This window comes from Lepus europaeus, chromosome 14 (genome assembly GCF_033115175.1).
Source record: "Lepus europaeus isolate LE1 chromosome 14, mLepTim1.pri, whole genome shotgun sequence".
In the NCBI taxonomy this organism is placed as follows: Eukaryota; Metazoa; Chordata; class Mammalia; order Lagomorpha; family Leporidae; genus Lepus; species Lepus europaeus.
This window is the reverse complement of record NC_084840.1, coordinates 16521026-16547478: the sequence shown is the minus strand read 5'-3', so window position 1 is coordinate 16547478 and position 26453 is coordinate 16521026. Positions and strand designations below refer to the sequence as shown.

Sequence of the window (26453 nt, the reverse complement as noted above, 5' to 3'; positions counted from 1 at the left end):
AGCTCGGCCCGCGCGGGCCACGCCTGTGTGGACACCACAGCCGCCGCACACGGCAGGGCGGACGACGCACCTGCCCGCCGCAGGGCCGCAGCAGCTCAGGCTGAGGGGCCGGGCGTTCGCCCCCGCGCCCCGCGCACGCGCGCTCGGGCTGCGCGGCAGGCCCCGCCCCCGCGCGGGAGACCCGGATGCAGCGCCGGCTCCCGGCCTCGGGGAGACAGCCGGCGGGCGGGAGACCGGCCTTCCACTAACACCCACGAGACTCGTCACTACTCCCTGAGATCCTGGCCTCCAACCGGCTTTCCGCCGACCCCGTCCCTTCTCGGCCGGCCCGGGGCGCGAATACCCAGGCAGGGTTTGTCATTCCCGCCGGCTAGAAGCCGCCGAACAGGGTCTCCAGGCCCGAGGCGACCCCACCCTAAGTGCGCCGGCCCCCGCGCCGCGCCACCCTCCCGCGTCTGTTCGGGCAGTGCCGGCCTCCTAGGTTACGGTTACGTCAGTTCTACCTGCCCCTCCACACAGAACCCGTCCAGCGCCAGCCGGGCTGGGCTCCGAGCTTTCCCTCGGGCCCGGAGCCCGGAAGGGGGCGTGGACGGGGCGGAGCCTCGCGGGCCCCGCCCCCGCCCTATCGCTGGGGCTCCGCCCCTCCCGCCGTAGCCACGCCCCCCGCCCGGCTGCAGGCGCGCACGGCGCCCTTCCAAAACCCGGACAAGTGGATTGTGCGCTCCGCACGTTCCCGCTCGGCCCAGTCGGCACCAGCAGGTCCGGGCTCGCAGACAGGAAGCCAGGCCCGGCGCCTGGAAGGCGGAGCCAGCCCCGGGCGGGAGCGGACGCGGCCCCAGGCCTGCGCGGGTGAGCGTGCCGCGGGCCCCCTTGCCGTCCCGCTTCCCCCCACCGCCCCGCAGGCCGCGGTGCGGCCCCGGCGTCACCCGCGCAGCCCCCGTCCCGGGCCCCGGTTCCGATCCCGGCCCCGCCCGCTCGCCCGTCTCCGGGCAGCGCCGTGACGTGCGCCCGCCTCGGGGTGCGGGGTCGCGGGGGTCGGGGGCGCAGACCCTGCCCGGGCCGGCTCCGTGCCACCATTTGGACGCCTAGGTTCTCGTGCGCGTCGCGCCGTCCTCGCCCTCCGGAGACTTGTGTCGCTTCTAGGCCCTCGGGCGCGTTTTTGTTTGAATTTTCCTGGAAAGTGGAGTCTGGCGACTTGAGGTTTTGGGATTTTTTGAGAAAAAACTGTATCTCTGATAGTTTCAAAGTTCACGTTCTTCCCAGCCGCCAGTTGTACACACACGTTTTTGGGGTGAACGGGCATATCCGTGATGTAGACTAGGTGGAGCCACTGGGCTTCCACACTTGAGGACCGTGTGGGCTTGGAGAGCGCTCTTCATCCCCGGGTGGCCCGTGTCTGCCCGTGAGGAGAGTGCCAGAGAAGCACGTTGTAGGACCCCTGGCCCAGGGTACGCCTGGGCGCCGCGCAGCCAGCCAGCCTCTGACCTGCGAGTGGTGGAGGAGGCGCGTCTGCAGAACCAGGAGCCGGGCTGGGGTGCCTTACCCCCCAGGACTAGGATGAGGGGCTCCTAGGCTCAAGTTGGGGGTAGAGACCCAGGTGGGCAGCGCCTGTGCAGGTCGCCCCTGCCCCTGCCTCGGCCCCTCCTGTGGTTGGTCAGGAAGTTGCTGGTTTGATGTTGGCAAAGTGGGCTGCAGTGAGTCAGGTAGTTACTTCTCTTTTTTAAAGGTTTATTTATTCTTTTGAAAGGCAGAAGCAAAGGGAGAAGGGGAAGAGGCCTTCCGTCTGCTGGTTCACTCCCAAATGTCCCCAAAGGCCGGAGATGGGCCAGTCGGAAGCCAGGAGCCAGAGGTTCTTTCAGGTCTCCCAAACGAGTGCAGGGGCCTAAAAGACTTGGGCCATTTTCTATTGCTTTCCTAGGCCATAGCAGATAGCTGGGTCAGAAGTAGAGCAGCTGGGACTTGAACCAGAGCCCATGTGGGATGCCGACACTGCAGATGGTGGCTTTACCCGCTGCGCCACAGCGCTAGCCCAGCTACTTCTCTTTTTAATGTTCGCTATTTCATCTACTTGAAAGGCAGAGAGAGAGAGAGAGAGAGAGACCCCCCATCTGCTGGTTCACTTCCCAAATGCCGGAAAGCAGCCGGGGCTGGACCAGGCCAAAGCCAAGAGCCTGGAACTCCAGCCGGGTCTCCCACGTGGCAGGGGGTCAGAGTATTGTGCTCTGTGTTTGCTGCCTCCCAGGAAACATCAGCAAGAAGCTGGCTTGGAAGCTGAGTAGTTGGGCCTCAGTCGGCACTCTCTGAGATGGGCTGTGGACATCCCAAACACAGCTTAACCTGCTGCACCACAGCCCTTTGCCCTGATGACTATTCCAAAAACCCTCAAGACTAGAGCCAACATCGAGATGTTATCTGTAGGGGAGAGACATGCTGTCGGGGACCTTGGGGAGCCAGGTGCACCACCCCTTCTTTTAGTGAGGTAATTTTAGAAAGAAGTGGGTTCCAAAAGAACTTTAAGCCAAGGGAGGGAGACCGAGACTGTGGGAGACTACAGCCTGATAGTATCTATTCCACATCAAAGAGGCTGTGTAAGGGCTGGGTTTCTCACACTCACACAGGCGTTTATTTGTATACCATTGTATGTATAATAATGCTGTGCAACAAACAAAATCCAGCATAGAAGGGAAAGTAAGCTGTGCATTTATGTGGTAATCCTAACCTACTTCACAGATCATAAAAGGTGCTCAGTGCTGGTTGCTTATAGAAAATGAGCAGGCCGGTGCAGCGGCTTACTAGGCTAATCCTCCGCCTGCGGTGCCGGCACCCCAGATGCTAGTCCTAGTTGGGGCGCCAGGTTCTGTCCCGTTGCTCCTCTTCCAGTCCAGCTCTCTGCTGTGGCCCAGGAAGGCAATGGAGGATGGCCCAAGTGTTTGGGCCCTGCACCTGCATGGGAGACCAGAAGGAAGCACCTGGCTCCTGGCTTTGGATCAGTGCAGCTTGCTGGCTGTGGTGGCCATTTGGGGGTGAACCAATGGAAGGAAGACCTTTCTCTCTGTCTCCCTCTCTCTCTCACTGTCTAACTCTGCTTGTAAAAGAAAGAAAGAAAGAAAGAAAGAAAGAAAGAAAGAAAGAGAGAGAGAAAGAGAGAGAGAGAGAAAGAGAGAAAGAAAGAAAGAAAATGAGCAGTTTTCTTGGTGATTTGTGGTTTTGATTGTCAACGTTCGGGCTGTGAAGTATTCTTGTGAGAACATAGTAGAAGGACGTACTGTAGAACTTCTACAGTGTCTGCTGCTTCGAAGTGCCGGTCCTCCGTAAGCAGAGAGCCACAGGCACGAGGCCGTGTGGAGCAGTGTGCAGCGTCTCCCCGCTCCTGGGTGCCAGCCGCGGGAAGTTGGTGGGTGGAGGCCGAGAGGGGAGGTGGTGTCCTTACCGTGAGGCCAAGCTTTGGGCGCTGGGCTGACCCAGGGGAACCGTATGGGAACTTACTGAGGGTAGCGCAGTCTCATCGTGCCATCTCCTCAACAGAGCACTGAAGGATGTTTGTTCCCAGATCTCTGAAAATCAAGAGGAGTGCCAGTGAGGACTGCAGAGGTTGTGCGGCTAAGAAGACGAAGCCAGAGACTGAAGCCCCTCCGCTGGAAGAAGGCGGAGATGGCCCACTGGAGGCCTCTGGGACTACGGAAGGCCCAGCACCAGCCCAGCCCAGCCGCGAGCCGTGCCCCTTGCCCAGGCCGCCTGGCCAGCTGGCCGAGGTGGGTGCGGTAGGCCCGGAGCAGGGGGCGAGGGACGGCCATCCTGCTGAGGAGCCTGTGAAGTCGTTTTCCAAATCTCAGCGCTGGCCAGAGCCTGGGGAGCCCGCGTGTGTGGTCTGCGGCCGGTACGGAGAGTATATCTGTGATGAGACGGACGAAGACGTGTGCAGCTTGGAGTGTAAAGCCAAGCACCTGCTACACGTGAGGGACAAGGGCGGGACCCCCGCGCCGAGCAGTCCCTGGGAGGCCGACCCCGAGGCCGACCCTGCGCCGCCCGCCCCTTACGTCTACAGAGAGCACCCCTTTATCCTGAGCCTGCACGAGGGCCAGGTGGAGCACCTGAGACAGCAGCTGGGGGTCTCCGTTGAAGGGCAGGGAGTCCCCAGGCCCATCATCGACTTCGAGCACTGTGGGTTCCCCGAGGCCCTAAATCACAACTTGAAGACGGCGGGCTATGAAGTGCCGACCCCCCATCCAGATGCAGATGCTGCCCGTGGGCCTGCTGGGCAGAGACATCCTGGCCAGCGCGGACACCGGCTCGGGGAAAACCGCTGCTTTTCTGCTCCCCGTGATCGTCCGAGCTTTGTGTGAGGTGAGTGAACTCCCTGATGGAGTTAAAATTGCGGCGGAAATGAAATATTTGGAACTTTGATCACTAAAGTGCCTCGTGACTTTTCTTCTGCTAGAAGTTGGTATGAGAAGCATTGGGGAATTTTCGTGTCATTAGATGGAGCCTTCATTGAAGGTCTACAAAATTGCTTTCCTTTCAAAGCATTTTCATTGGAACAGGTTTTCTACTAAAAGAATAAGCTTTTGGTTTGAGGGGACAATCCTGCTGACCAGGTGAGCTGCAGTTTTTAAGTTAAAACTCCTTGGATTTGGTGTTTTGAGGAAAGTCACGGGTTTATACCAGGGTTACAACGCCATTGTAGTTCCAGATCTACTCTTAAATACGCGGTTCAGGGCTCACTGTAAATAATACCATCTGACATCACTTGTTAGTTTATGGAGCTAAAGGACGTTCACACGTAATTAGTCTCACAAACATGTTGAGTAATTACTCTGCCAAGTCCCGGTGAGCTTGTGAGGTGTGAGATCTGGCAAGGGGAAACTGGACAGTGTGGGCGAGGAGAGAAAAGGAAAGGAGAGAAATTTGGGAAACGAAAGACCGGTAGAAAATGGCATGAAGAAGAAGTGGAAGAGGGAGAGGTAGCAGCAGGTGTTCAAATATGGGTCGGGGGAGGGAGGTTGGAGAACAGGTACCGGGTGGCAGCCGGAAGGAGAGGCTCCTGGCGTTACGGGCATGGCAGGTGGCTCTGGTGCATACCGCCTCTGTTCTCTGAGCACACAGGAGGAGGAGCGCCAAGGCTCCAGTCGTGAGGTCGTGACCCAGAGAGAGAATTGGCAGTGACCCTGATTGGTCAGCGCACGTTGTATGTGTTTACAGGAGTGTCACGCTGTGCTTCCTAAATATGGGTAAATAAGTGTTCATCAAAAATTTATTTAAGTTCCAAAAAAAAAAAAAAATGGCAAATAAAAAAAATCTTTGAAAATTAGGTGAAATGAAATGAGGCGGGTGTTGGGCCTCGTGGTTAAGATGCTGTGTGTCACAGAGAAGTACCTGGGATGCAGGCACTGGGTCTGCTCCTGGCTGCCAGCACAGCCCGGGAGGAGGCAGGGGTTGGGTGAGGACCTGGGCTAAGGGACCTGGATGGAGTTCCCAGCTCCCAGCTCCCAGCTTCGACCAGCCCCTGGCCCAGCAGTTGTGGGCATTTGGGGAGTGAGCCAGTAGATGGGCACACTCTCCCTCTCCCTGCCTCTTAATTAAATAAATGTTAAAAACTGATATATTACCTAATTGTCCTGCAAATGTTATATAATTTTTAAATGCCCACCAATAGTTTTTCAGTTGGTTGGTTGTGTTTTCTTATAGTTGTGTGAAATTTCTTATGGTTGTGTGCATGATGTTAATTGGTTACAATAACCCAGATACTTTTCTAACCTCTCTCTGCCCCCCAAAAAACACCACACACATTGGAGGACCAAGTGGAGCTCTAACAAGGGCTGGAAATTGGAGACACACACACACTCAAACACACACACTGTCACTCCTACCCTCACTCACACACAGGTAGGTTCTAGGAGCAAGAACACTGAGAGGGAAAAACCAAGGGCCGAATGCCAAGCCTTGAGCCCGTCTTCACAGTGACTGTGGGATTTTCTCTGCTGCGGAGGATGGCTAGAGACTGCAGGGTCCCATTAACTAGGGACCTGCGCTTTTCCCACCGTGGTGATCTGGGGCACCTCTCCCCAGTTCTGATCTCCCATGGTGCATCTGTGTTATATAAGACGTGGTTCTGCTTAGGGCGGTGTTTGGAGGAAGACTGTAGCGAGCAGAAGCGGGAGGGCTGGGGGCACACCGCAACGGGGAATGTGGCCGTGGTCGCTGGGGCGAGTCAGTGCCCACCAGCCGGGAGTCACAGGTTTCTCATCTCTTCACAGAGCAGCTCTCCCTCTGCGCTCATCCTCACGCCCACGAGAGAGCTGGCTGTCCAGATAGAGAGACAGGCGAAAGACCTGATGAGCGGGCTGCCCTGCATGAAGACCGTGCTGCTCGTGGGGGGCCTCCCCATGCCGCCGCAGCTGTACCGTTTGCGCCAGCGTGTTAAGGTAAGCATCGATTTGGGCAGCAGAGGAGCCGGGGGCTTCGCTTTCTTTGGGGGAAATTTCAAGTGTGGTTTAGGGATCCTTTAGAGCAGGGGTGGGGAAGCTTCTTCTACCCGGGGCCGTTTGGATATTTAAAGCATCATTCAAGGGCCATACCAAATGATCAGCTTAAAAATTAGCCTGCTGGGGCTGGCAATATGGCTCACTTGGTTAATCCTCCGCTTGCGGCACCAGCAGCCCGTATGGGCACCAGGTTCTAGTCCCAGTTGCTCCTCTTCCAGTCCAGCTCTCTGCTCTGGCCCAGGAAGGCAGTGGAGGATGGCCCAAGTGTTTGGGCCCTGCACCCGCATGGGAGACCAGGAGAAGCACCTGGCTCCTGGCTTCGGATCAGTGCAGCGCCGGCCATTGCAGCCAATGGGGGAGTGAACCAATGGAAGGAAGACCTCTCTCTCTCTCTCTGCCTTTCTTCTCTCTGAGTAACTCTGACTTTCAAGTAAATTAATAAAATCTTAAATAAAAATAAAAATGAGCCTGCTGTAGGTTGAATTTCGAGTCCTGCCTGCAGTAGCCTTGGTAGGGCCAGGCCCAGTGATTTCCCGGACCTTAGACAGCCTGCGGGCCGCGGTTCCCTGTCCCTGCTAGTCTTGCTGAGTAAACCTTCATTTTCCTAAGGTTTTTGTTTTTTATAGGAAAGGGAAGGAAGACAGTTTTTTGAGCGCCTGTTGCACGCCAAATGCAATTGGATGTCTTCACGCGCTCTGTCTCCTTTTGCCATCACCTTTGCTTGGGGGCTGGGGGTGGCACAGCGCAGCTTTGATGGTTGAGAGGTTGAATCTCAGAAAGCTGGGGTTTGTGGCCATAAATGACAGTGGCCAAAGCTGAAGCCTTAATTTACCTGGCCCCGCCCCTTCCTTAGCTGTGCTGTTACGGGAAGCCTGTATTTTCTGATACAGAGAAGTATGTATGTCTGAGCAGTGTGGCCATGGATTCGCTCCCGCATCCTCCGGGAGCCTCGGTTTCCTTGAGTGTGGATGGTGGCTGCAGATCCCTGCCTTTCCAGTCTGAAAGCGTTTCACCAGAGCTGTGGCCGAGACTGACCGCTCACAGTAGCCCGTGGCCTGCAGATTAGGGACAGGAGTCGGGACCTCGTGGTCCCTGCTGGTCCAGGTGCTAACTGTCCAGTTGCTGGGCGGGGTGGGAGGGAGTTGGGGGGCAGCTGAGGATGAGGAAGCCGCTGCAGTGTTCAGCAGCTTCTGCCCTGAACCTGTGACGAGCACACGGAATCTACTCGACAGGTTTACAACATCAAGTACAATGAGCAAGTGCAGATTGGGTCCGTAGACGCCAGTGTAGACCTCCATCCTGTAACACCAATACAGCAGGTGTTTTATGAATATGGAATCATAAGCTCAGCAACATGCAAACAGTACAAGGATTTTTGGCTGGCATCAGGTTTGAAATGGGGTTAATAGAGGTTAACTGCAGTCTCACGTCAGCTTCAATTTCTTTTCTTTTCTTTTTTTTTTTAAAGATTTTATTTATTTATTTGAGAAGTAGAGTTACAGACAGTGAGAGGGAGAGAGAGAGAAAGGTCTTCCGTCCGTTGGCTCACTCTCTAAATGGCCACAACGGCCAGAGCTGCACCAATCCGAAGCCAGGAGCCAGGAGCTTCCTCCCGGTCTCCCCTGTGGGTGCAGAGGCCCAAGGACTTGGGTCATCTTCTACTGCTTTCCCAGGCCACAGTAGAGAGCTGGATTGGAAGGGGAACAGCCAGGACTAGGACTAGAACCGGCCTCCATATGGGATGCTGGTGCCACAGGCGGAGGATTAACCCACTGCGCCACAACGCTGGCCCCAGCTTCAGTTTATTTTCATGGAGCAGAATGAAAACATGATTCACACAGAGAAGTAGCTGCAAATTCTAGCAGCTTCTAAACAACTAATCCTGCATTCCCATTCTTAAAAAAAATTGATGAGTAGTCTTCTCCAGCTTGCAGCGTTTCGTAGGTAACACAGATGACTGGGCACAGAGTTATCACACGTTGAAAATAAATTTCAAACTTAAAGAAAGGTGGCAAGTCCGGTATGAAGACCTTTTTCCTCCCAGGCTTTTTGGAAGTGTGCCCTCCCCCACCCCAATATACTTTAGAGTGGGGTTCTTATTAGAGAATCAGGAAACTGACGCTGATACATGGAAACACATCAGGAACGACGTTGGTATCCTCCGCCCCGAGATTCAGCTCACTTGTAGTCGTGCCATCATGTTTTTTGTAGCACAGGAATTCAGTTCAGAATTGTACACTGTGTTAGGCTGTCACGTCTTGATCCTCTTCAGTTGGAACATTGCTTTGTTCTCCCATGATCTTGGCACTTTAAAGGCTTTGAAGCCAGTTGCCTCAAAGAAGGTCCCTTCGCTGCTAAGAGGTAAGCGACACGTCTTTGCCAGGAGTATCACAGAAGAGATGCTCTGTACTTGTCATCGCATCTTTTAGGTGGCCTGTGACTTTGATTTGTGCTTTTCCTGGTAACGCTGTCTGTAACAGCAACACAGATCTGTTTTTTCTGTTTTTAGTTAGTAAATATTTTAGGGGAGTACTTTGAGATGTGTCAGTCTCTCATGCTTCACCAAACTCTGTTTATTTATTATATCAGTATAGACTCGTGGTTTTCCGTCTTATCCACGAGATTATGATTCGTTATTGTCCTCAGGTTGACTAGTGAAGTGCCCTCAGCCGGCCTCTGTCTCCTTGATCCTAACCCGTCCTCTTTGCCACCTGTCTAAGAGGTCCCGTACTCACCCGTCTTTCGCCGCCCTGCTCCCTTCTGGTAGAGAGCGGTGTGGAGAGACGGGCATCTGGGCTCTGCCGTGCTCATTGTTGCTGGGCTGCCACTGCGCCTAGGACTCGTCAGTGAATACGGCCAGGGCATCTGAATGTGTGCAGATGTGTGCTTCCCTGTAACTGGCGACCAGGAGACCGTGCGTCCACATGGGTGCTTCCAATTCTAACTCAGCACAAGGGACTCATTGTAGACTTTCTGTCGCGGTATTTGGGACTCTGATAGGGAGGAGCCTGCCTCTTGTTTTCCTCCTAGATGTAACAGGAACCACTCCTCCCCCACAATGGTGCCTTCTTCCTCAGCCCCACCCATGCCCTCCTCACCCTTTCAGGCTCCTGCACCCTGTGCAAGACCGCCCCTCCCCCCCGCCCCCCTGCACCCTCAGCTGCCTGCACTTCCTGAAGGAGCCGTCTGCACAGCAAAGGCAAAATAAGGAGCTTCTCGGATAAGCTAAGCCAAGGGAGTTTTTCCCAGTCCCCCCCACCAAAGGAACTTGGAAGCTAAGATGCTCTGCAGGTGGAGAAGCTGAGTCTGGCGAGGAGGGGGTGAGACGGAAGGGTGAGAGCAGAGAGACAGCCGGTGGGGACCAGCGGCGATGGGCTCAGCAGTAATGACAGTGAGTGACCGGGGAGGCTTCCTAGGAAACAGAGGGAAAATACCAGCCCAGGTAGTGTGGAGATAGCGGACGTAATTGTGAAAGCGTTTGTCAATGAAACGTCCCAGAGAAGAGCAAATGTTTTAATTAACTTTATTAAGTTGCGTATGTTCATTCAAATTCAAGGGAAGGCACTTACAAGTGAAAATAAAAGCCTTTATAGCTTCCAGAGCAGCAGGGTGGCTGTGGGAAGAGAGAGATAGAAAGGGTGAGCACAGTTCCAAACACGCTTGAGTTCCGGGGTGAGCGGAGACTGGAGAGCTCACCCATCTGTCGCGCACCGTCCCTACCTCCTGAGCATCGATTTGTCCTACCAGTTTGTTCTGTCATACGAGTAGTAAGGCTTCATGAGAGCAGAGACTGAGTTACGATACCTGATACAGTGTCTGGCGCATACCAGCCACTTGGTGAATATGCATTGAACGAATGAGAATTTAATTTTTAAAACTTGCTTTTTCTCTTTTTTTAGGTTATCATAGCGACTCCTGGGCGACTTCTGGATATAATAAAACAAAGCTCTGTAGACCTCCGTGGTATAAAAATTGTAGTAGTAGATGAAGTAAGTACTGGTGCTTAAAAACCTTGTTCACATAATTTTATATGATTTATGAAAAGTACGTTATAGTAACCTAACCACTGCACATTGAGGGCACTTTATCCACCAAAGGAAGCAGCTTTTGAACAATGGCTGTGGTGGTTCGTCAGCTGTCCCCTGTGTGGTGCTCCAGCTAAGCTGAGGGGTGGCACTAAAATCAAACCAGAGTGGTCTTTTCCTAATTGACAGAACACACAAGTTCAACAGGGCTGGATCCTCCGCGAGACATTTGTAATCGTGATGCCGACTCAGTAGTCTATAAAATAAAGGAAGCCGTTTGAGTCATTAACAGGAAATGTGGAAGTAGCTAATGATGCCTAGGTGGGTGGCCTTTTTCAATTTCCTTTTTTCTGTGTGGACATTGGCATCTGTGATTGTAATTTTGGCATTTTTATGCCTGTGGCTTGCCAGATAAGGTGATGCAAGCATGTTATTCCTTGGTGGTCCTCCACCACGTGAGCCAACCGAGAACCCAGAGCCATGTGCTGGCCCTCAGTGGCCACCTGTGGTCCTGCCTGCCGGGCTCCTGAGCCTCCCCGGGCATCTGCTCACAGGCAGAGACGGGGCAGAGGCCTGATGTCACCTGACAGTGATCAGAAGCAGGGCTGCCAGGTGCCAGCCTGCTCTCCCTGGGCTGTGCCAGGTGGCCGTGAGATAGCAGAAGGTGTGGGAAGAGCACGCAGCCCCGACCCCCAAAGGCCACCCCCTGCGAGACCTCGGGCGGATCATTTCATCTTCTCCTGTGAAGCAAGGATGGAGCATAGATTGTGAAAATGTCTCAGGGGCTTGAAAGCCGTGTAGAAATACAGATGATGTTATCCAGTCCTTTAAAGCGTCGGCCAAGTCAGCATTTTCCCGCGATGGCCTTTCTGGTGGAACCGATGGGTTGTGTCTCATTAGCACCAGGCTCACTGCCCACATCAGAATCCTTGGTGATGACCCCACGTTCTCAACTTCTCCCCATCTTTTAAGCTGGAGAGTCTTGTGTGGGTTTGAGGTTAGGTTCCACTCCGCCTCACCTCACGGCATGGACATGGCTCTAGTTAGCATGGTTTTGAAGGGCTGCCAGAGCTTCCTTTGTACCACTGCAGGACACAAGACAAGGACTCACTCGGCAAATAGGCCTGAGTGCTCCTCCGCTGAGTGCCGTGTCCCTGGAGCCCGAGGGACAGTGGGCTGGCAGCAGCACACTCAGCCGGGAGTGTCCTGAAACAAGTGCATTTCCGTACAGACTGAGTGGCGCTGGGTCAGCGCGGGTGGCGGCACGGGGTCTTGAGTAGCACGCAAGCCTGTGGGTGCTGGAGCCTTGTCAGGGAGGAGACACCGTCCTGAACCCCGAGATAGAAATGTGCCGAGACGCGTGGTACATGCTTTCCTTGAAGGACCACATCGTAATGTGGAGGCCCTGGGGCCCCTGGGTTCTGTTGCCAGTACTCGGAAGACCACAGGATGCTGCATGCGACTGGGTTCCCAAAGACCTGAATTAACAAAACAGGCCAAGGTCAGCATTTGTCCCCAGAGCTGTAGTTTGCCAACCTCTGATAGCAACAGTGAAATAAGATCCGAGGGAGAAACGAGACGACGCACGTCGGGCTGTGCAGAGTGGCATCTCCAAGGGAATCAGACTGGACCTGGGCTTCAGGGGTGGAGGGGGATTTGGAAAACCCTAGGCTGTGTCACATGTTCTGTGAGATGATAGGAGCAGAGTGAGGGCAGATTAGAGACCAGGCGGCTTGAATCCTTTCTGGGAATAAGGAGAAGTGGCTTGGGTGGTTAGGGTGGGGTCAAATTACAGAGGCCTGGAAAGGGAAGCGGAGGAATTTGGATGTGATGTGGCAGGGCTGAGGCTTCCTGAGTTACTGCGCTGGGGTGTAACTTGCTGAAGGTGGTGGGTAGGAAGTTTCTCTGCTGCTCAGGCCAAGACAAAAGAAAGAAGAAAGAACGCATGAGCTGGAGCCAGAGACCCAGACACGAGTGGGGGCGGGGGCGGGGGGCAGCAGGCGGGGTTCTCGGAGCACCACTTACAGAGAGATTTGTGAGCCCTCTGATGGCTGAATGAGAAAGTGGACAGGGGGCAGCCGCAGGCTGACTCCACAGGGCACAGCTCTGCCTATAACTCTGGCAAGAGGCAAGTGGGTCAGTGCAGGCCGGTGGTCATGAGACTTGAGCTTGGCTTCAGACCTGTTGAGTGTCCTGTGAAGGTTGGACTAAGGGGAAGCCTCCTGTGGATAGAAGAATCAAATCTTGCAGCATCCCGGGTTCCCCGAGGGAGAAGTAGATAGGAAGAGGCCCTGTCTGTGGGGTTGGAAGGTGAGTCAGCAGTAGTGGGAGAGACCAGAGAGGCAGTGAGAATCGGGGAGGGAAACCGCAACAAGTCCACGGCAGGTGAATGATTCTGCCCGCTCACCCTTCCGTGTCCCCTACCAGAACTGTCATTCCCCCACCCCATCTCCCTGCTCTGCCTCCCTGGGGTGTCCACACCAGCAACCTCCCCCATCCCCCAGAACTGTCATTCCCTCACCCCATCTCCCTGCTCTGCCTCCCTGGGGTGTCCACACCAGCAACCTCCCCCATCCCCCAGAACTGTCATTCCCCCACCCCATCTCCCTGCTCTGCCTCCCTGGGGTGTCCACGCCAGCAACCTCCCCTGTCCCCCAGAACTGTCATTCCCCCACCCCATCTCCCTGCTCTGCCTCCCTGGGGTGTCCATGCCAGCAACCTCCCCTGTCCCCCAGGAGGTGTCAGGCCTCCTCTACTCTGAGCCCTGCATACACGCGGTCGCTGTACCCCAGGAACCAGGCTCCCAGTCTTTGTGTTAGACCATGCACCCTCTGCCGGGGCTCGACCACCTGGCTCCCAGCGCGGCCGGCTGGTGTTGACAGCGCAGGGTCTAGAGCCAGGTCACCGAATCCCATGTCCTCGCCCCAGCACTTAGCAACTGTGTAATACTCGCATGGCCCCACGTCTTCCCCCGTCAGTCTGGGATTGAGATAGTGCCCGCCTCAGAGACGCCTCGGAGAGGTGCCTGGCATGTAGTGAGCATGGACCTTGACCACAGTGAGCCATTCAGTAAATCGGCAGCGAGCGAATGTTCAGCCCTGGGACCCTTGAGTGCAGAGGGGAGAAGGAAGGCAGGTTGTCAGACTCAGGGAGTCCTCGTAATGAAACATGGGCAACACTGAAAATGGAAGAGTTTAGCAAGGCTCATTTATGAGGAGGGGCACCCGTGTTTACCTCTTTTTCTGTTTACCTTGGACACTCTCAGAGTAGCTTTGGTTTCATTGTAAGTAGTTCTAATATTTGTAGCATTTTATGTAGTACTTTCATTACTAACAGGGTTTTTAAGTATATATTTTTCACATTTTAATCTGCTAATTCCCCTCTATGGCTGATAGGAAATAGATTTACGAGTAGAAAACCGTGTGTGCAAAGAGTAAGGCTTTCCCGAGATCTGATTTTTTTTTTTTTTTTTTTTTTGACAGGCAGAGTGGATAGTGAGGGAGAGAGACAGAGAGAAAGGTCTTCCTTTTTGCCGTTGGTTCACCCTCCAATGGCCGCTGCGACAGGCACATCGCGCTGATCCAAAGCCAGGAGCCAGGTGCTTCTCCTGGTCTCCCATGCGGGTGCAGGGCCCAAGGACTTGGGCCATCGTCCACTGCCTTCCCGGGCCATAGCAGAGAGCTGGCCTGGAAGAGGGGCAACCGGGATAGAATCCGGCGCCCCAACTGGGACTAGAACCCGGTGTGCCAGTGCCGCAGGCGGAGGATTAGCCTGTTGAGCCACAGCGCCGGCCTCAAGATCTGATTCTTAATGGCTTGCAGAATAGTGCAGTTCAGGCAGGTGTTGGACGCAGTGGGGAAGTCGCCACGTAGGGTGCCTGCATCCATGTCAGTGCTTGGTTCCAGGTCCAGCTGCTCTGCTTCCACGGCAGCTCCTTGTTAATGTGCACCCTGGGAGGCAGCAGATGGTGGCTCAAGTGCTTGGGTCCCTGCCCACCCATATGGGAGACCCTGACTGAGTCCCAGGCTCCTGGCTTCAGCCTGGTCCAGCCTGGGTTCTTTCGGGCATCTGGGGAGTGAAGCCATCGCCGGGAGCTGAACCAGTGGGGCTGCTGATCTTGGACTGTGAGCTTCCCAAACTGTGAGCCCAGATCAGCCTCTTTCCTTGCCAAGTTCATCTGCCACAGGCATCTCATTGTAGTAACAGCAGCCAACACAGAGCTCAGCCTGTGTCCTTCTCAGTTATGAAGGGGAATTCGGGGATGAAAGCTGCTTAGCTTGCTCAGGGTCATAGGTGGAGCCAGGATCAAACCCAGCCTGCTGTGTCTAGTTCAGGCTTTTTTAAAGTATCATAGAATAAATAATATTGAGGTGAGTGTTCAAACTGAAATGATAGTCCATCCATGAAAACTGAAAAGTACAATGTCTTAATAGCTTAAAATAATGAAATATCTTATTCTCAAATAAAACCTGGATTATGTTTGAAAATCAAGATAGCTTTAGCTTCTCATTTTTTAAAAATTTACTTATTTATTTGAAAGTCATAGGTGGGGGGGGGGGAAGAGACAGAATCTTCCATCTGCTGGTTCACTCCCCAGATGGCTGCAACAGCCAGGGCTGGGCCAGGCTGAAGCCAGGAGCCAGGAGCTTCATCCAGGTCTCCCACATGGGTGGCAGGGACCCAAATGCTTAGGCCATCTTCTGCTGCTTGTCCCAGGCCGTTAGCAGGGAGCTAGATCAAAAGTAGGGCAGCTGGGACAAACAGCACCCGTGTGGGATGCCAGCATTACTGGTAGTGGCTTTACCTGCTACACCAGGCCAACTCCAGGTTCTCATTTTTTAAAGGCAACACTCAAAACTTTTTTTCCAAATGTGTGGCCTAGCAGTTAAGAGACCTATGTCCCGTATCGTGCCTGGGTTCCATTCGTGGCTCCAGGTCCCCACCAGCACAAACCTGGGAAGGCAGCGGTTATGGTTTAAGTAATTGGATTTCTGCCTCCCACATAGGAAATCTAGGTTGAGTTCAGCTCCCAGATTTGACTCTAGCAAGGCCTTGGCCATTGCTAGTATTTGGGGGTGAACCCACAGTTGGAGCCCTCACTTGTTCTGTGCCTTACCAATAAAAAATTTTTTTAAATTTCTGTTTGCTTAAAAATACATTGTTTCAAAAAACCAACAATACTGAACTGCAGACAGCGTGAGAGTCCTTGTCTTCATTCCTGTTTGAACAAAATGCCTTAGAATGGGTAATTTCTGAACATCGGAACCTACTGCTCACAGCTCTGGAGGGTGAGAATCCAAGATCAAGGCCCCGGCAGCATCCCTGAGTGTGAGGGCGCTCTCCCTCCAGCCTCCTGCTGGGTCCTCACGTGGCAGCTCCCTCCGCCTTCCTCTGTAAGGGTATTGATCCCTTCCCGGGGATGGAGCCTCTCGGGCCTTCATCGCCTCCTGAAAGCCCAGCCTCTGAGTGCTCGCATGTTGCGAGTCGGATTCCTGCGTTCAGCTGTAGCAGCCCTCAACGTTAGCATCTGCTATGTAAAGTCAGGTCTTACTGTAAATGGAAGCGTGGTAGTCTGTGTATGTGGCAGTGTCTTCAGGCGCTGTGCACACTAAACCTGGCAGGCGGCCTTGCCCGTGCACAGCCTATGGCCTTCTCAGCATTAGCAGGTGAGTCTCTCGAGGGCCACACGTTGTCACACGAATGGTGTCTGTCATGCAGCCACGCGGCTTCTGTGCCTCACGGTTCTCTCAGCAGTCATTCACTGATCAAGTGTTTTCAGATTATTCTTCACGAGAGCATAGCATGGTATTATGTGGCTCTGCCACAATTTACCAAACCTGGTACTAACAAGTATTTAGGAAGCATTTTTCTGCAACTCTTAATAATGCCTAAATAAGTCTTTGTATGTGATTATAAGCATTTAGCTATCCAGTTTACAGCTTTATTTTTTTTTTTAATTTTTTTTTTTTTTTTTGACAGGCAGAGTGGACAGTGAGAGAGAGACAGAGAGAAAGGTCTTCCTTTTGCCGTTGGTTCACCCTCCAATGGCTGCCGCGGTAGCGCGCTGCGGCCGGCGCACCGCGCTGCTCCGATGGCAGGAGCCAGGTGCTTCTCCTGGTCTCCCATGGGGTGCAGGGCCCAAGGACTTGGGCCATCCTCCACTGCACTCCCTGGCCACAGCAGAGAGCTGGCCTGGAAGAGGGGCAACCGGGACAGGATCGGTGCCCCAACCAGGACTAGAACCCGGTGTGCCGGCGCCGCGAGGCGGAGGATTAGCCTGTTGAGCCACGGCGCCGGCCCAGTTTACAGCTTATGTAAAGTTTTTTATGTCGATGCTTGGTCTTTGGATTTGGTTTGTGATGTCTCTCTCCCCGCCGGAGTTTCTGCTGGTCTCTGTTCCTGGTTATGTCAGTCTCGGCTCTGGGTTTTAGTGCCAAGCAGAACTGACTTTAAAATGCCTCTGTTGTAGGCTGACACCATGTTAAAGATGGGCTTTCAGCAGCAGGTGCTTGACGTTCTGGAAAGTGTTCCCAGTGACTGTCAGACCCTTCTGGTCTCCGCCACCATTCCAGCCAGCATAGAGCAGCTCTCAAGCCAGCTGCTGCACGACCCCGTGAAGATTTCCGCCGGAGAAAAGAACCTGCCCTGTCCCAGCGTGCGGCAGATTGTCCTGTGGGTCGAAGACCCAGCCAAAAAGAAGAAACTGTTTGAGATCTTGAATGTGAGTAGAGAAGGGGCCAACCATGTCTTCTTGATGGAGTCTGCATTTTTTTTTTTTTTTTATCTATTTAAGACAGTTCCAGACAGAGAGAGGGAGAGTCAGAGAGAAAGGTTTTCCATCTGCTGGTTCACTCCCCAAATGGCCATAACGACTGGAGCTTCCTTTGGGCCCCCACCCTGAGGGTGCAGGGGCCCAAGCACTTGAGCTGTCTTCTACTGCTTTCCCAGGCCATAGCAGAGAGCTGGATCGGAAGTGGAGCAACTGGGACTAGAACTGGTGCCCATATGGGATACCGGCACTTCAGGCCAGGGCTTTAACCCACTGTGCCACAGCACTGGCCCCGACTAATATAATAATACACACTAAAAAGTTATGTATTTGTTGAAGAAATGAATAAATGAATAAATGTCATACTCATCAGAATTAGAATGGTGGAAAAGTAGGCTCTGTGAGATTATATAAAATTTTTCAAGAGTCCTGGTGAACACAGATGATCCAGGATAGACAAGTATGAGAGAATAAAACTACATTTAAATTCGTGAAGCTGATTTGAGCACTAGTGTTTCGATGATTAAGCGTTTCTGGGAGTAGAATCTATTTTGAGATCAAAGATTAGGATGAATCCGGTGACTTACATAAGTGGGCAAGATGTCCTCTATACTGAGCCACACACTCGAGAATAAACCTTGAAGGGGTCACATGGTGCACCTGCTTGAATTCATCGAGGGCTGATAGAATGTTAAGTGTGCCTTTGTGGAAACCAGCAGATGATGGAGGTCCTCTTCCACATGAAAGTGTCCGTCGCTGGTGGGCCTCCTTCCCGTCTTTGTGCACTGGCAGCTGACGGGCTCTGATGCTTTCAGCGAATCTTCCCGTGGTGACTTGCGGCGTGGGAGTACTGTTAAAGGAACGTTTGTAACTTTTCAGGATAGGAAGCTCTTTAAGCCTCCGGTGTTAGTGTTTGTGGACTGCAAGCTGGGAGCGGATCTGCTGAGCGACGCAGTGCAGAAGGTCACGGCTCTCAGGAGTGTATCTGTCCACTCGGAGAAGTCGCAGACAGAGAGGAGGAGCATCCTGCAGGTTTGACACCAGCGTTCTGCATTCTCCGCTTTCCCGCAAGATGCTTGTCTTGTTTTCAAGACACACCCGTCTCAAGAAGCAGGTTTTTAAAGCAGACCCTCGTTTTCTTTTTTTTAAGATTTTTATTTATTTATTTATTTGTTTGAGAGGTAGAGTTACAGACAGAGAGAGGGGAGGCAGAGGGAGAGAGGTCTTTCATTTGTTGGTTCACTCCCCAGATGGCTGCAACGGCCAGAACTGGGCCGATCTGAAGCCAGGAGCCAGGAGATTCTTCTGGGTCTCTCATGTGGGTGCAGGGGCCCAAGGCCCTGGGTCATCCTCCACACAGCAGACGCTCGTTTATTGACTGCAAAAACCTCAGGCAAACAGTGACTGTGAAGTGAATTACTCCTCCTGCCCAGGCTTGTGTGTTTGGGGAGCGATAAGCCTCTTCTCTAAGGGGAGTGTATACCAAGTAGAGTATGAATTCAGAGTTCCCCATGTCTGAAATCAGGTCGCCCTGGACTGGGGCCGAGCTGTCGCTCATCTTTGGAAAAGGTTTGCCTGAACAAGTGAGCAGAATAACTTCCAGGGGGCTGGGGAGAACGTAAGCCGCATGCATTTGTCAGGACACTAAGACCTGTGCTTATTGAGAAGATAGCAACAGAAGCGTTGAAGTGCGCACTGAATCAAGAACAGATTCAGAATTATGCGAAAGCACAGAGAGCAGGTTCCGGGTAACGCGTTTTGTGCTTCTTCGGAAAGGGGCTCCTGGAAGGAGATTACGACGTCGTGGTGAGCACGGGCGTCCTGGGCCGAGGCCTGGACTTGATCAGCGTGAAGCTGGTGGTCAACTTCGACATGCCCCCGAGCATGGATGAGTACGTGCATCAGGTGAGGACCCTCTGTCACCCCAGTCCCTGAGTGCTGGCGGGCGGAGCATGGTCAGTGTGAGACCGACTTAAAGAAGAAGGCAAGACATAGAAGGGGAGCTTTTCCTTTTTAAAAATATACATACACATGTCTATACGTGTATAGAAATATTTGTGTGTATATAAAGTAAATTTTGCTTTTAGAAGTAAATTTTGTCTTAAGGCCTAAAATGCATTAAAGTAACTGGACATAACCTAAAGTGTTAGTTAAAAAATTTAAGTATTAAATTCTTGTTTTCTGCAGTGAGCAGGGTAGTGGCTCAGAAAGGAAAGCTTTGTTTAGAAAGATTGTTTGGCATCGATAGAGCTGCCAAAACAAAGCTGACCCTTCGGCGTGTGCTCTCTCAGGCATCTCGGCTGCATCTCTGCAGGTCCTCGCCTGCTCTTTCGCCTTGGAAAGCCCTGGCTCCTCTGCTGCAGAGCTCACAGCAGCCGCCCTTTGCAGCAGACAGAGCCTCCTCGGCGCCGCACGGCCGCCCCTCCCCGTCTCCCTCTCGGCTGTGGGTCCGCGCTGTGCCAGTGCAGCCATCCCCGTGTGCTGAGAATCCCCTCTGAGCGCGGCCTGGCCGGAGCCACCACTGCAGCCCATTCAGTGCCTGTACTGTGCTGCCCCAGCTTTTTTTTTTTTTTTTTTTTAAAGATTTATTTATTTATTTGAAAGGTAGAGTTAACGGTGAGGCAGAAAGAGAGTGTGCAAGAGAGGTCTTCCATCCTCTGGTTCATTCCCCAACTGGCCGCAATGGCTGGAGCTGTGCCCATACAAAACCAGGAGCCAGGAGCTTCTTCCAGGTCCTGTGCAGGTTCAGGGGCCCAAGAACTTGGGCCATCTTCTACTGCTTTCCCAGGCCATAGCAGAGAGCTGGCTTAGAAGTGGAGCAGCCGGGACTTGAACCGGTGCCCATATGGGATGCTGGCACTGCAGGCAGCAGCTTTACCCACTATGCCACAAAGCAGCTCCCCTGTGGTTGTTTTTTTTTTTTTCTTTTAACAACTTTGTGTCTCAATAGATGTAGTTCACATGTTATACCATTCACCGAGTCGAAGCGAATTGAAACCTTAGATGGTTTTGAGTATGTTCATGGAGTGGTGCCACCATCATTGCGGTCAGTTTTAGAACATTTTCATCACGCCCAGAGATCCCCCATCTTGTCAGCAGTCACCTCCCATTGCTCACCGCGCACACAGCCTCCCCTGAGGCAGCCGCTGCTCTACTTCTGTCTGTGTAGAGTTCTCTCCCTGGACATGTCCTCTAAGTGCAGTCACGCGATACCTGGGCTTCTGCGATGTCCTTCTTTCACTGCGTGTGATGTTTGCAAGGTTCACCCGGTTGTGGCGTGTGCACTGTTTCATTGTTTATTGCCAGCTAACGGTAAAACGTGCGGATGTGGCACTGTTGCTTACCCACTCGTGAGCTGGTGGACATGCAGGTTGTGTGCACACTCTTGGCCCGAGATTTTTTTGTGGACGTCTGTTTTCGTTTCCGCTGGGTGTATACCTGGGAATGGAATTACTGGGTCACATGGTGATGCATGTTTGACGTTTTGAGGAACTGCCTGACCGTATTCCATGGTGGTGTCACCGTTTCTCATCCCCACCAGCCCCACACGAGGGTTTCAGTTTTTCCACATCCCCGTCGCCTCCCACCTGTCTTGATGTCGCTGCGTGAGTGGGTGTGAAGAGCTCTGATGAGCGTTTCCCTGGTGACTGCCGATGTCACCTCACGGACGCGCTGCCTTTGCTCGGTCTTTTTTGGAAAAACATCTGTCCAAGCCCTTTGCTCGCTTTCCGACTGTGTTATCTTTGTTACTGAGTTGTGAAGCTCTTTGTACTCTCATCAGATCCATGATTTGCAGATATTTTCACCGATTCCATGGCTTGCAGCTGTTTTTATATGAGTTTCTGTTTTTACTGGAACAACTTAGTAATGTTATCAGCAAGCCGGATAAAAGCAGAAGCAGACAGAGAAACAGCGTTTGCCTGCCCCACGTATCCCGGCCTCCCTCCCTAGGCCGCCCTTTCTGCTTGCTCAGACTTGTCTTCTCGTACGGTGTGAACGGCGCCCTGTGTGTCGGCAGGAAGCATCGACTCCTAAATATTTCTGGACGTAGACTTGCGCTACCTTCCAACCAAGGAGCGGCGTTGGCTGTGATTGGATTTCCTCCCTCTTCTGAAGAGCTTCTCTGTACGTCTGTTCATTAAAGATTCAAGGACAAGTAGATTTTTCTGTATTGTAGGTTCTCCATCACAAACCTGCATCTATTTCATTCCATCTGCAAAAGTGCCTTTGCTTAGCTCTGACGTTTCAGGGCACCAAGTGTCCTCAAGCAAACGTCTTCTTGCTCTTAGTGCAGCGGCGTTCAGAGTTGCTCCGCCTTAACTTGCTCAGAGAGAAACCTCTTCCTATATCATCCTTCCCCCTCCTCCCTACAGGTGCAACTGGAATCAGGTTTCACAAACAATAGTTTTTTTATTTGGAAGGCAGTTAGAAGAGATCTTTTATCCACTGGTTCGCTCTGCAAATGGCCACAACAACCAGGCTGGGCCAAGCTGAAGGCAGGAACCCAGAGTTGCATCTGGGTCTCCCCCATGGGTGCAGGGGTCCAATCACTTGGGCTACCTTTTGCTGCTCTCCCAGGTGCATTAGCAGGGAGCTGGACCAGAAGTGGAGCAGCTGGGACACAAACCGGCGCCCATATTGGATGGCAGCATTGCAGACAAGTGACATACTATGGCCCAGCACCAGCCCTCTACAAACAATTCTTTTATTATATGTGATCACTCCTTTTTTTTTCTTTTCTTTTTTTTAAATTTTGACAGGTAGAGTTATAGACAGTGAGAGAGACAGAAAGAAACGTCTTCCTTCCGTTGGTTCACTCCCCAAATGGCCGCCACGGCCAGCACTGCACTGGCCTGAAGCCAGGAGCCGGGAGCTTCTTCCCGGTCTTCCATGCAGGTGCAGGGCCCAAGCACTTGGGCCATCCTCCACTGCCTTCCTGGGCCACAGCAGAGAGCTGGACTGGAAGAGGAGCGACTGGGACAGAACCCGGCCCCCCCTTTTTTTTTCCTTAAGATTTATTTATTTATTTGAAAGCATTATAGAGAGAGTGAAAAACAGAGAGATCTTCCAAACACTGGTTCACTTCCCAAATGGCTGCAATGGCCAGGGCTGGGCCAGGGCTGGGTCAGGCTGAAGCCAGGAGCCAGGAGCTTCACTTGGGTCTCCCACGTGAGTTGTGGGGGCCTAAATACTTGATTCATCTTCCACTGGTTTCCCAGGCCACCAATAGGGAGCTGAATCGGAAGTGGAGCAGCCCAGACACAAACCAGCACGCAAATGGGATTTTGGCATTGCAGGTGATGGCCTTACCTGCCACACCACAGCGCTGGCTCCACTCCTTACTTTGCATTTGGATTCTTTCTGTAGAGATACGGTGGTGGCCCACTGAACCGATTTCATGGGATGCACAGTTGAGAGCCTGCTGCCCTCCTGGGTGAGCGCTAGTCTCCGCGAAGCTCCTTTAGTAGCCTTCGTTGCCCTTTGAGAGGCCTTGACAGTGTCCATGGCGTTTTGTTTCAGGTGGGAAGAGTGGGGCGATTAGGTCAGCAGGGAACGGCGATCACGTTCATCAACAACAACTCCAAGAGACTCTTCTGGGACGTCGCCAAGAGAGTGAAGCCGACGGGCTCCCTGCTGCCCCCGCAGCTGCTGAACTCCCCTTACCTGCACGAGCAGAGGAGGAAGGAGCAGCAGAGGGACAAGCAGGCGCAGAGCGGTCTGGTCACCGGGGCCAACCTCCTGGCCGTCATTAGGAAGCACGACAGGAGCAACGCCCAGAAGTGACCTTCGCCCCGCCGCTCGGACGTTTGCTGTAATCGATTACCGTGTGGTCTGGGTAAACGGCAGTGTACGGGAGCAAAAGCCTTTAAGACGGGATTTTTAATATTTTTAGACGCTTTATACAAGATTATTATATATTTCCCTTTTCAGGTCTTGTAAATTAAAAACTAAGTGGGAGATGAATTGCTAAGTAAAATAAAATATTTTCCCCTCTGGACAAAGATGTGTTTTTAGTCTTTGTTAAAATCTCGGAGCTGGTGGCTGAGGCAGAACTCCCACAGCTGGGAGCCCCACCCTCAGCAGGGCCTCTGCTCGCTCCCCAGGGCCCCCAGCTCACGGGCGCTTGAACCACTGTGAAGTGAATGAGCGCTGGGAAGGAGGTGAGTGGCAGCGACTGGAAGGAATGGTAAGGATTTCGTTATTTTTCACTTGAAAGTTAGAGATACACAGAGAGCTTCTATCCACTGGTTCACTCTATAAGGGCCCAAAACCAGGAGGCCAGAACTCTAGCCAGGTATCCCATGTTTTGTGGCAGGGACCCAAGTACTTGAGCCATCACCTGGTACCTCCCTGGATGTGCGTTAGCAGGAGGCTGGGTTGGGTCAAAGCAGCCCGGGACTTAAACCAGGCCGTGCAGTGTGTGTGTGTGGGGGTGCCCCAAGCAGCATCCTTAACCCCTGCACCAAATGCCTGCTCTCAGAACTACTATTAAAAGATAAATGTAGGGGCCGGCGCTGTGGCGCAGCGGATTAAAGCCCTGGCCTAAGGTGCCGGCATCCCATGTGGGCACCGGTTCTGGTCCCGGCTGCTTCTCTTCCGATCCAGCTCTCTGCTGTGGCCTGGGATAGCAGTGGAAGATGGCCCAAGTCCTTGGGCCCCTGCACCCATGTGGAAGACCCGGAGGAGGCTCCTGGCTCCTGGCTTCAGATTGGCACAGCTCTGGCCGTTGCAGCCATCTGGGGAGGGACCAATGAATAGAAGACCTCTCTCTCTCTCTGTCTGCCTCTCCTCTTTCTGTGTAACTCTGACTTTCAAATAAATAAAATAAATCTTAAAAAAAGGATAAATGTGCCGGCGCCGTGGCTTAACAGGCTAATCCTCCGCCTTGTGGCGCCGGCACACCGGGTTCTAGTCCCGGTCGGGGCGCCGGACTCTATCCCGGTTGCCCCTCTTCCAGGCCAGCTCTCTGCTATGGCCCGGGAAGGCAGTGGAGGATGGCCCAAGTGCTTGGGCCCTGCACCCCATGGGAGACCAGGAGAAGCACCTGGCTCCTGGCTTCGGATCAGCGAGATGCGCCGGCCTTAGCGGCCATTGGAGGGTGAACCAATGGCAAAAAGGAAGACCTTTCTCTCTCTCTCTCTCTCTCTCTCACTATCCACTCTGCCTGTCAAAAAAAGATAAATGTGAAATGTCTATTTTTAGCCTCAGTTTTCCTTTCTGCTTGGTAAGTAGATTTTTATATATTTAATATGGGCTCTATATATTATATATTTAATATGGGCTGCTTATTAAAATAATGTCAAGTGTATTCATGCTGTCTTGTTATCACAGCTTTGTGTTAATGTCACTTTGCTAATTCGGTTCATGGTCTTAAATGCTGGGAAGAAGGTTAGGTGCTTGGCCTTCATACATCTGTGCTTTCTTCAAAATCCTGATAGCATCAGTCGTGATAGTGGGAGGACTCGGGTGGAAGGTACGCCAGTGTTGGCACTTCTGCAGGCAGGGCGGCCTCAGCCTCGCCCCTGAGGGCTGGGAGGTTTGGCTGACCAGTCCCTACGAGGTGTTTTCAGTGTGGTCTCTGCCTCCAGGAGAGAAGGGGCCAGAGGTGCCCCAGAGGCTGGAGCTGTGTCTGCCCGCGTGCTAACTGCTGAGTGGGCGGTGGGGAGCAGACTCAACTTCAGGGGAGCAGCGAAGGGGCAGCCATGAGCCCCCCAGGGCGCCGCAGCCTGGACGTCTCGGGAGGCGGGACTGGGACGCGGTAGCACGATGCTTCACCTGCACTGGGTGATCTCTTAGTGGGCTCCCACTTGCTTATAAGCAAAAGTGGTCCGCCCAGAAAAACAAGACAGCTTTGAAAATCACCATCTCTGGGAACAGCGTGGAAACGAAACAAGTAGTAGGGGCTGTCATGCGGCCTCCCTGGCCCTCCGAACTTACCAGCCGTCTGGCTCTGCCCCACTGCCGCAGTGATGCTGTGAGCTGTGTGTTGCCCTCACAGCCATGTGTCCTGGCTGCTCTCTAAGCTTCCTCATCGCACCAGACCTCACTGACCACCCGCTCTGCAACCCTCGGCTCCACAGACAGCAGAAATGCGGTGGCAGAGAGGGAGCCCGTTTGGGAGTGGAGTGTTAACTGCGTCCACGGAGGACCCAGGAGCGGGGCCTCGTGGGGTTACTAGTGTCCCCCCACCACCCACCACACATCTTCAAGCTCCTCTCCTGGTTTCCTGCTTCTCCCAGCACCTGCTGGTGGCCTCCTGGTCACGCTCTGTGCCATCTCCCCTTGGCGGCCTCTCCGTCTCCCGCATTTCTGCCTCTCGTCCGGGGTGCTGCAGGGCAGCAGATCCTCGATCGTGCATTTTACAGACCAGAAAATCCCACTTTCTTAAAACACTGGTCCCAGTGTTGCTGGGAGTGTTCTTCCCAACTGAGGCTTTTATTTTTTTAAAAGATACCATCTCCTGTTCATTATTTCATGGAAAAAAGAACATTCACCAAAAACAAGCAAGGACATAGTCTCTGAATAAGGGCTAATTCTTCCCCGGAAAGGATTCCAGTGTACTGTAGTGTAAAATTCTAACTTATAGGATTTTGTAGAGAATTGTTATTTAAAATTTTAGCTAGGTGAAATAACTAATCACATATATGGTCAGACATTTGATGACAGTAATTGTGTTATATGCCAAAGGTATTTAAATTATTTTTTCTTTACTGCCACATTGAAGTAAACATCTTTTATGTATCAAATGCCTTATTTATAAGTGGCTTTTAGACTCTGAAAAATTCAGTGTCATTTTATAAGATACTTTTAATCCATCCTACCACAAATTCCAGTACCAAGCACATTTTTTTTAAAGATTTATTTTATTTATTTGAAAGGCAGAGTTACAGAGAGAGGTAGAGACAGAGAGAGGTCTTCCATCTGCTGGTTTATTCCCCAAATGATCACAACAGCCATAGCTGGGTCAGGCCTAAGCCAGGAGCCAGGAGCTTCTTCTGGGTCTCCCACATGGGTGCAGGGGCCCAAGTATTTGGGCCATCCTCCACTGCTTTCCCAAAAACTTTAGCAGGGAGCTGGATTGGAAGTGGAGCAGCAGGGACTTGAACCGGTACCCATATAGGATGCCAGCGCTGCAGACTAGGGTTTTAACCACAGCTCTGGCTGCTTTGTGTGTGT

General features: G+C 52.9%; 1 protein-coding gene across 1 annotated transcript; it reads left to right on the top strand.

The window, feature by feature from the left end:
* The first annotated feature begins 759 nt into the window (after positions 1 to 759).
* Positions 760 to 23267, top strand: DDX59 (DEAD-box helicase 59). The gene is given in 9 exon segments (XM_062211565.1): positions 760 to 849; positions 3526 to 4220; positions 4222 to 4344; positions 6255 to 6422; positions 10382 to 10471; positions 16977 to 17228; positions 18156 to 18308; positions 19053 to 19181; positions 22797 to 23267. Coding segments are annotated over 8 exon segments (1863 nt in total). The 5' UTR covers positions 760 to 849; positions 3526 to 3536; the 3' UTR covers positions 23061 to 23267.
* The last annotated feature ends 3186 nt before the right edge of the window (positions 23268 to 26453 follow it).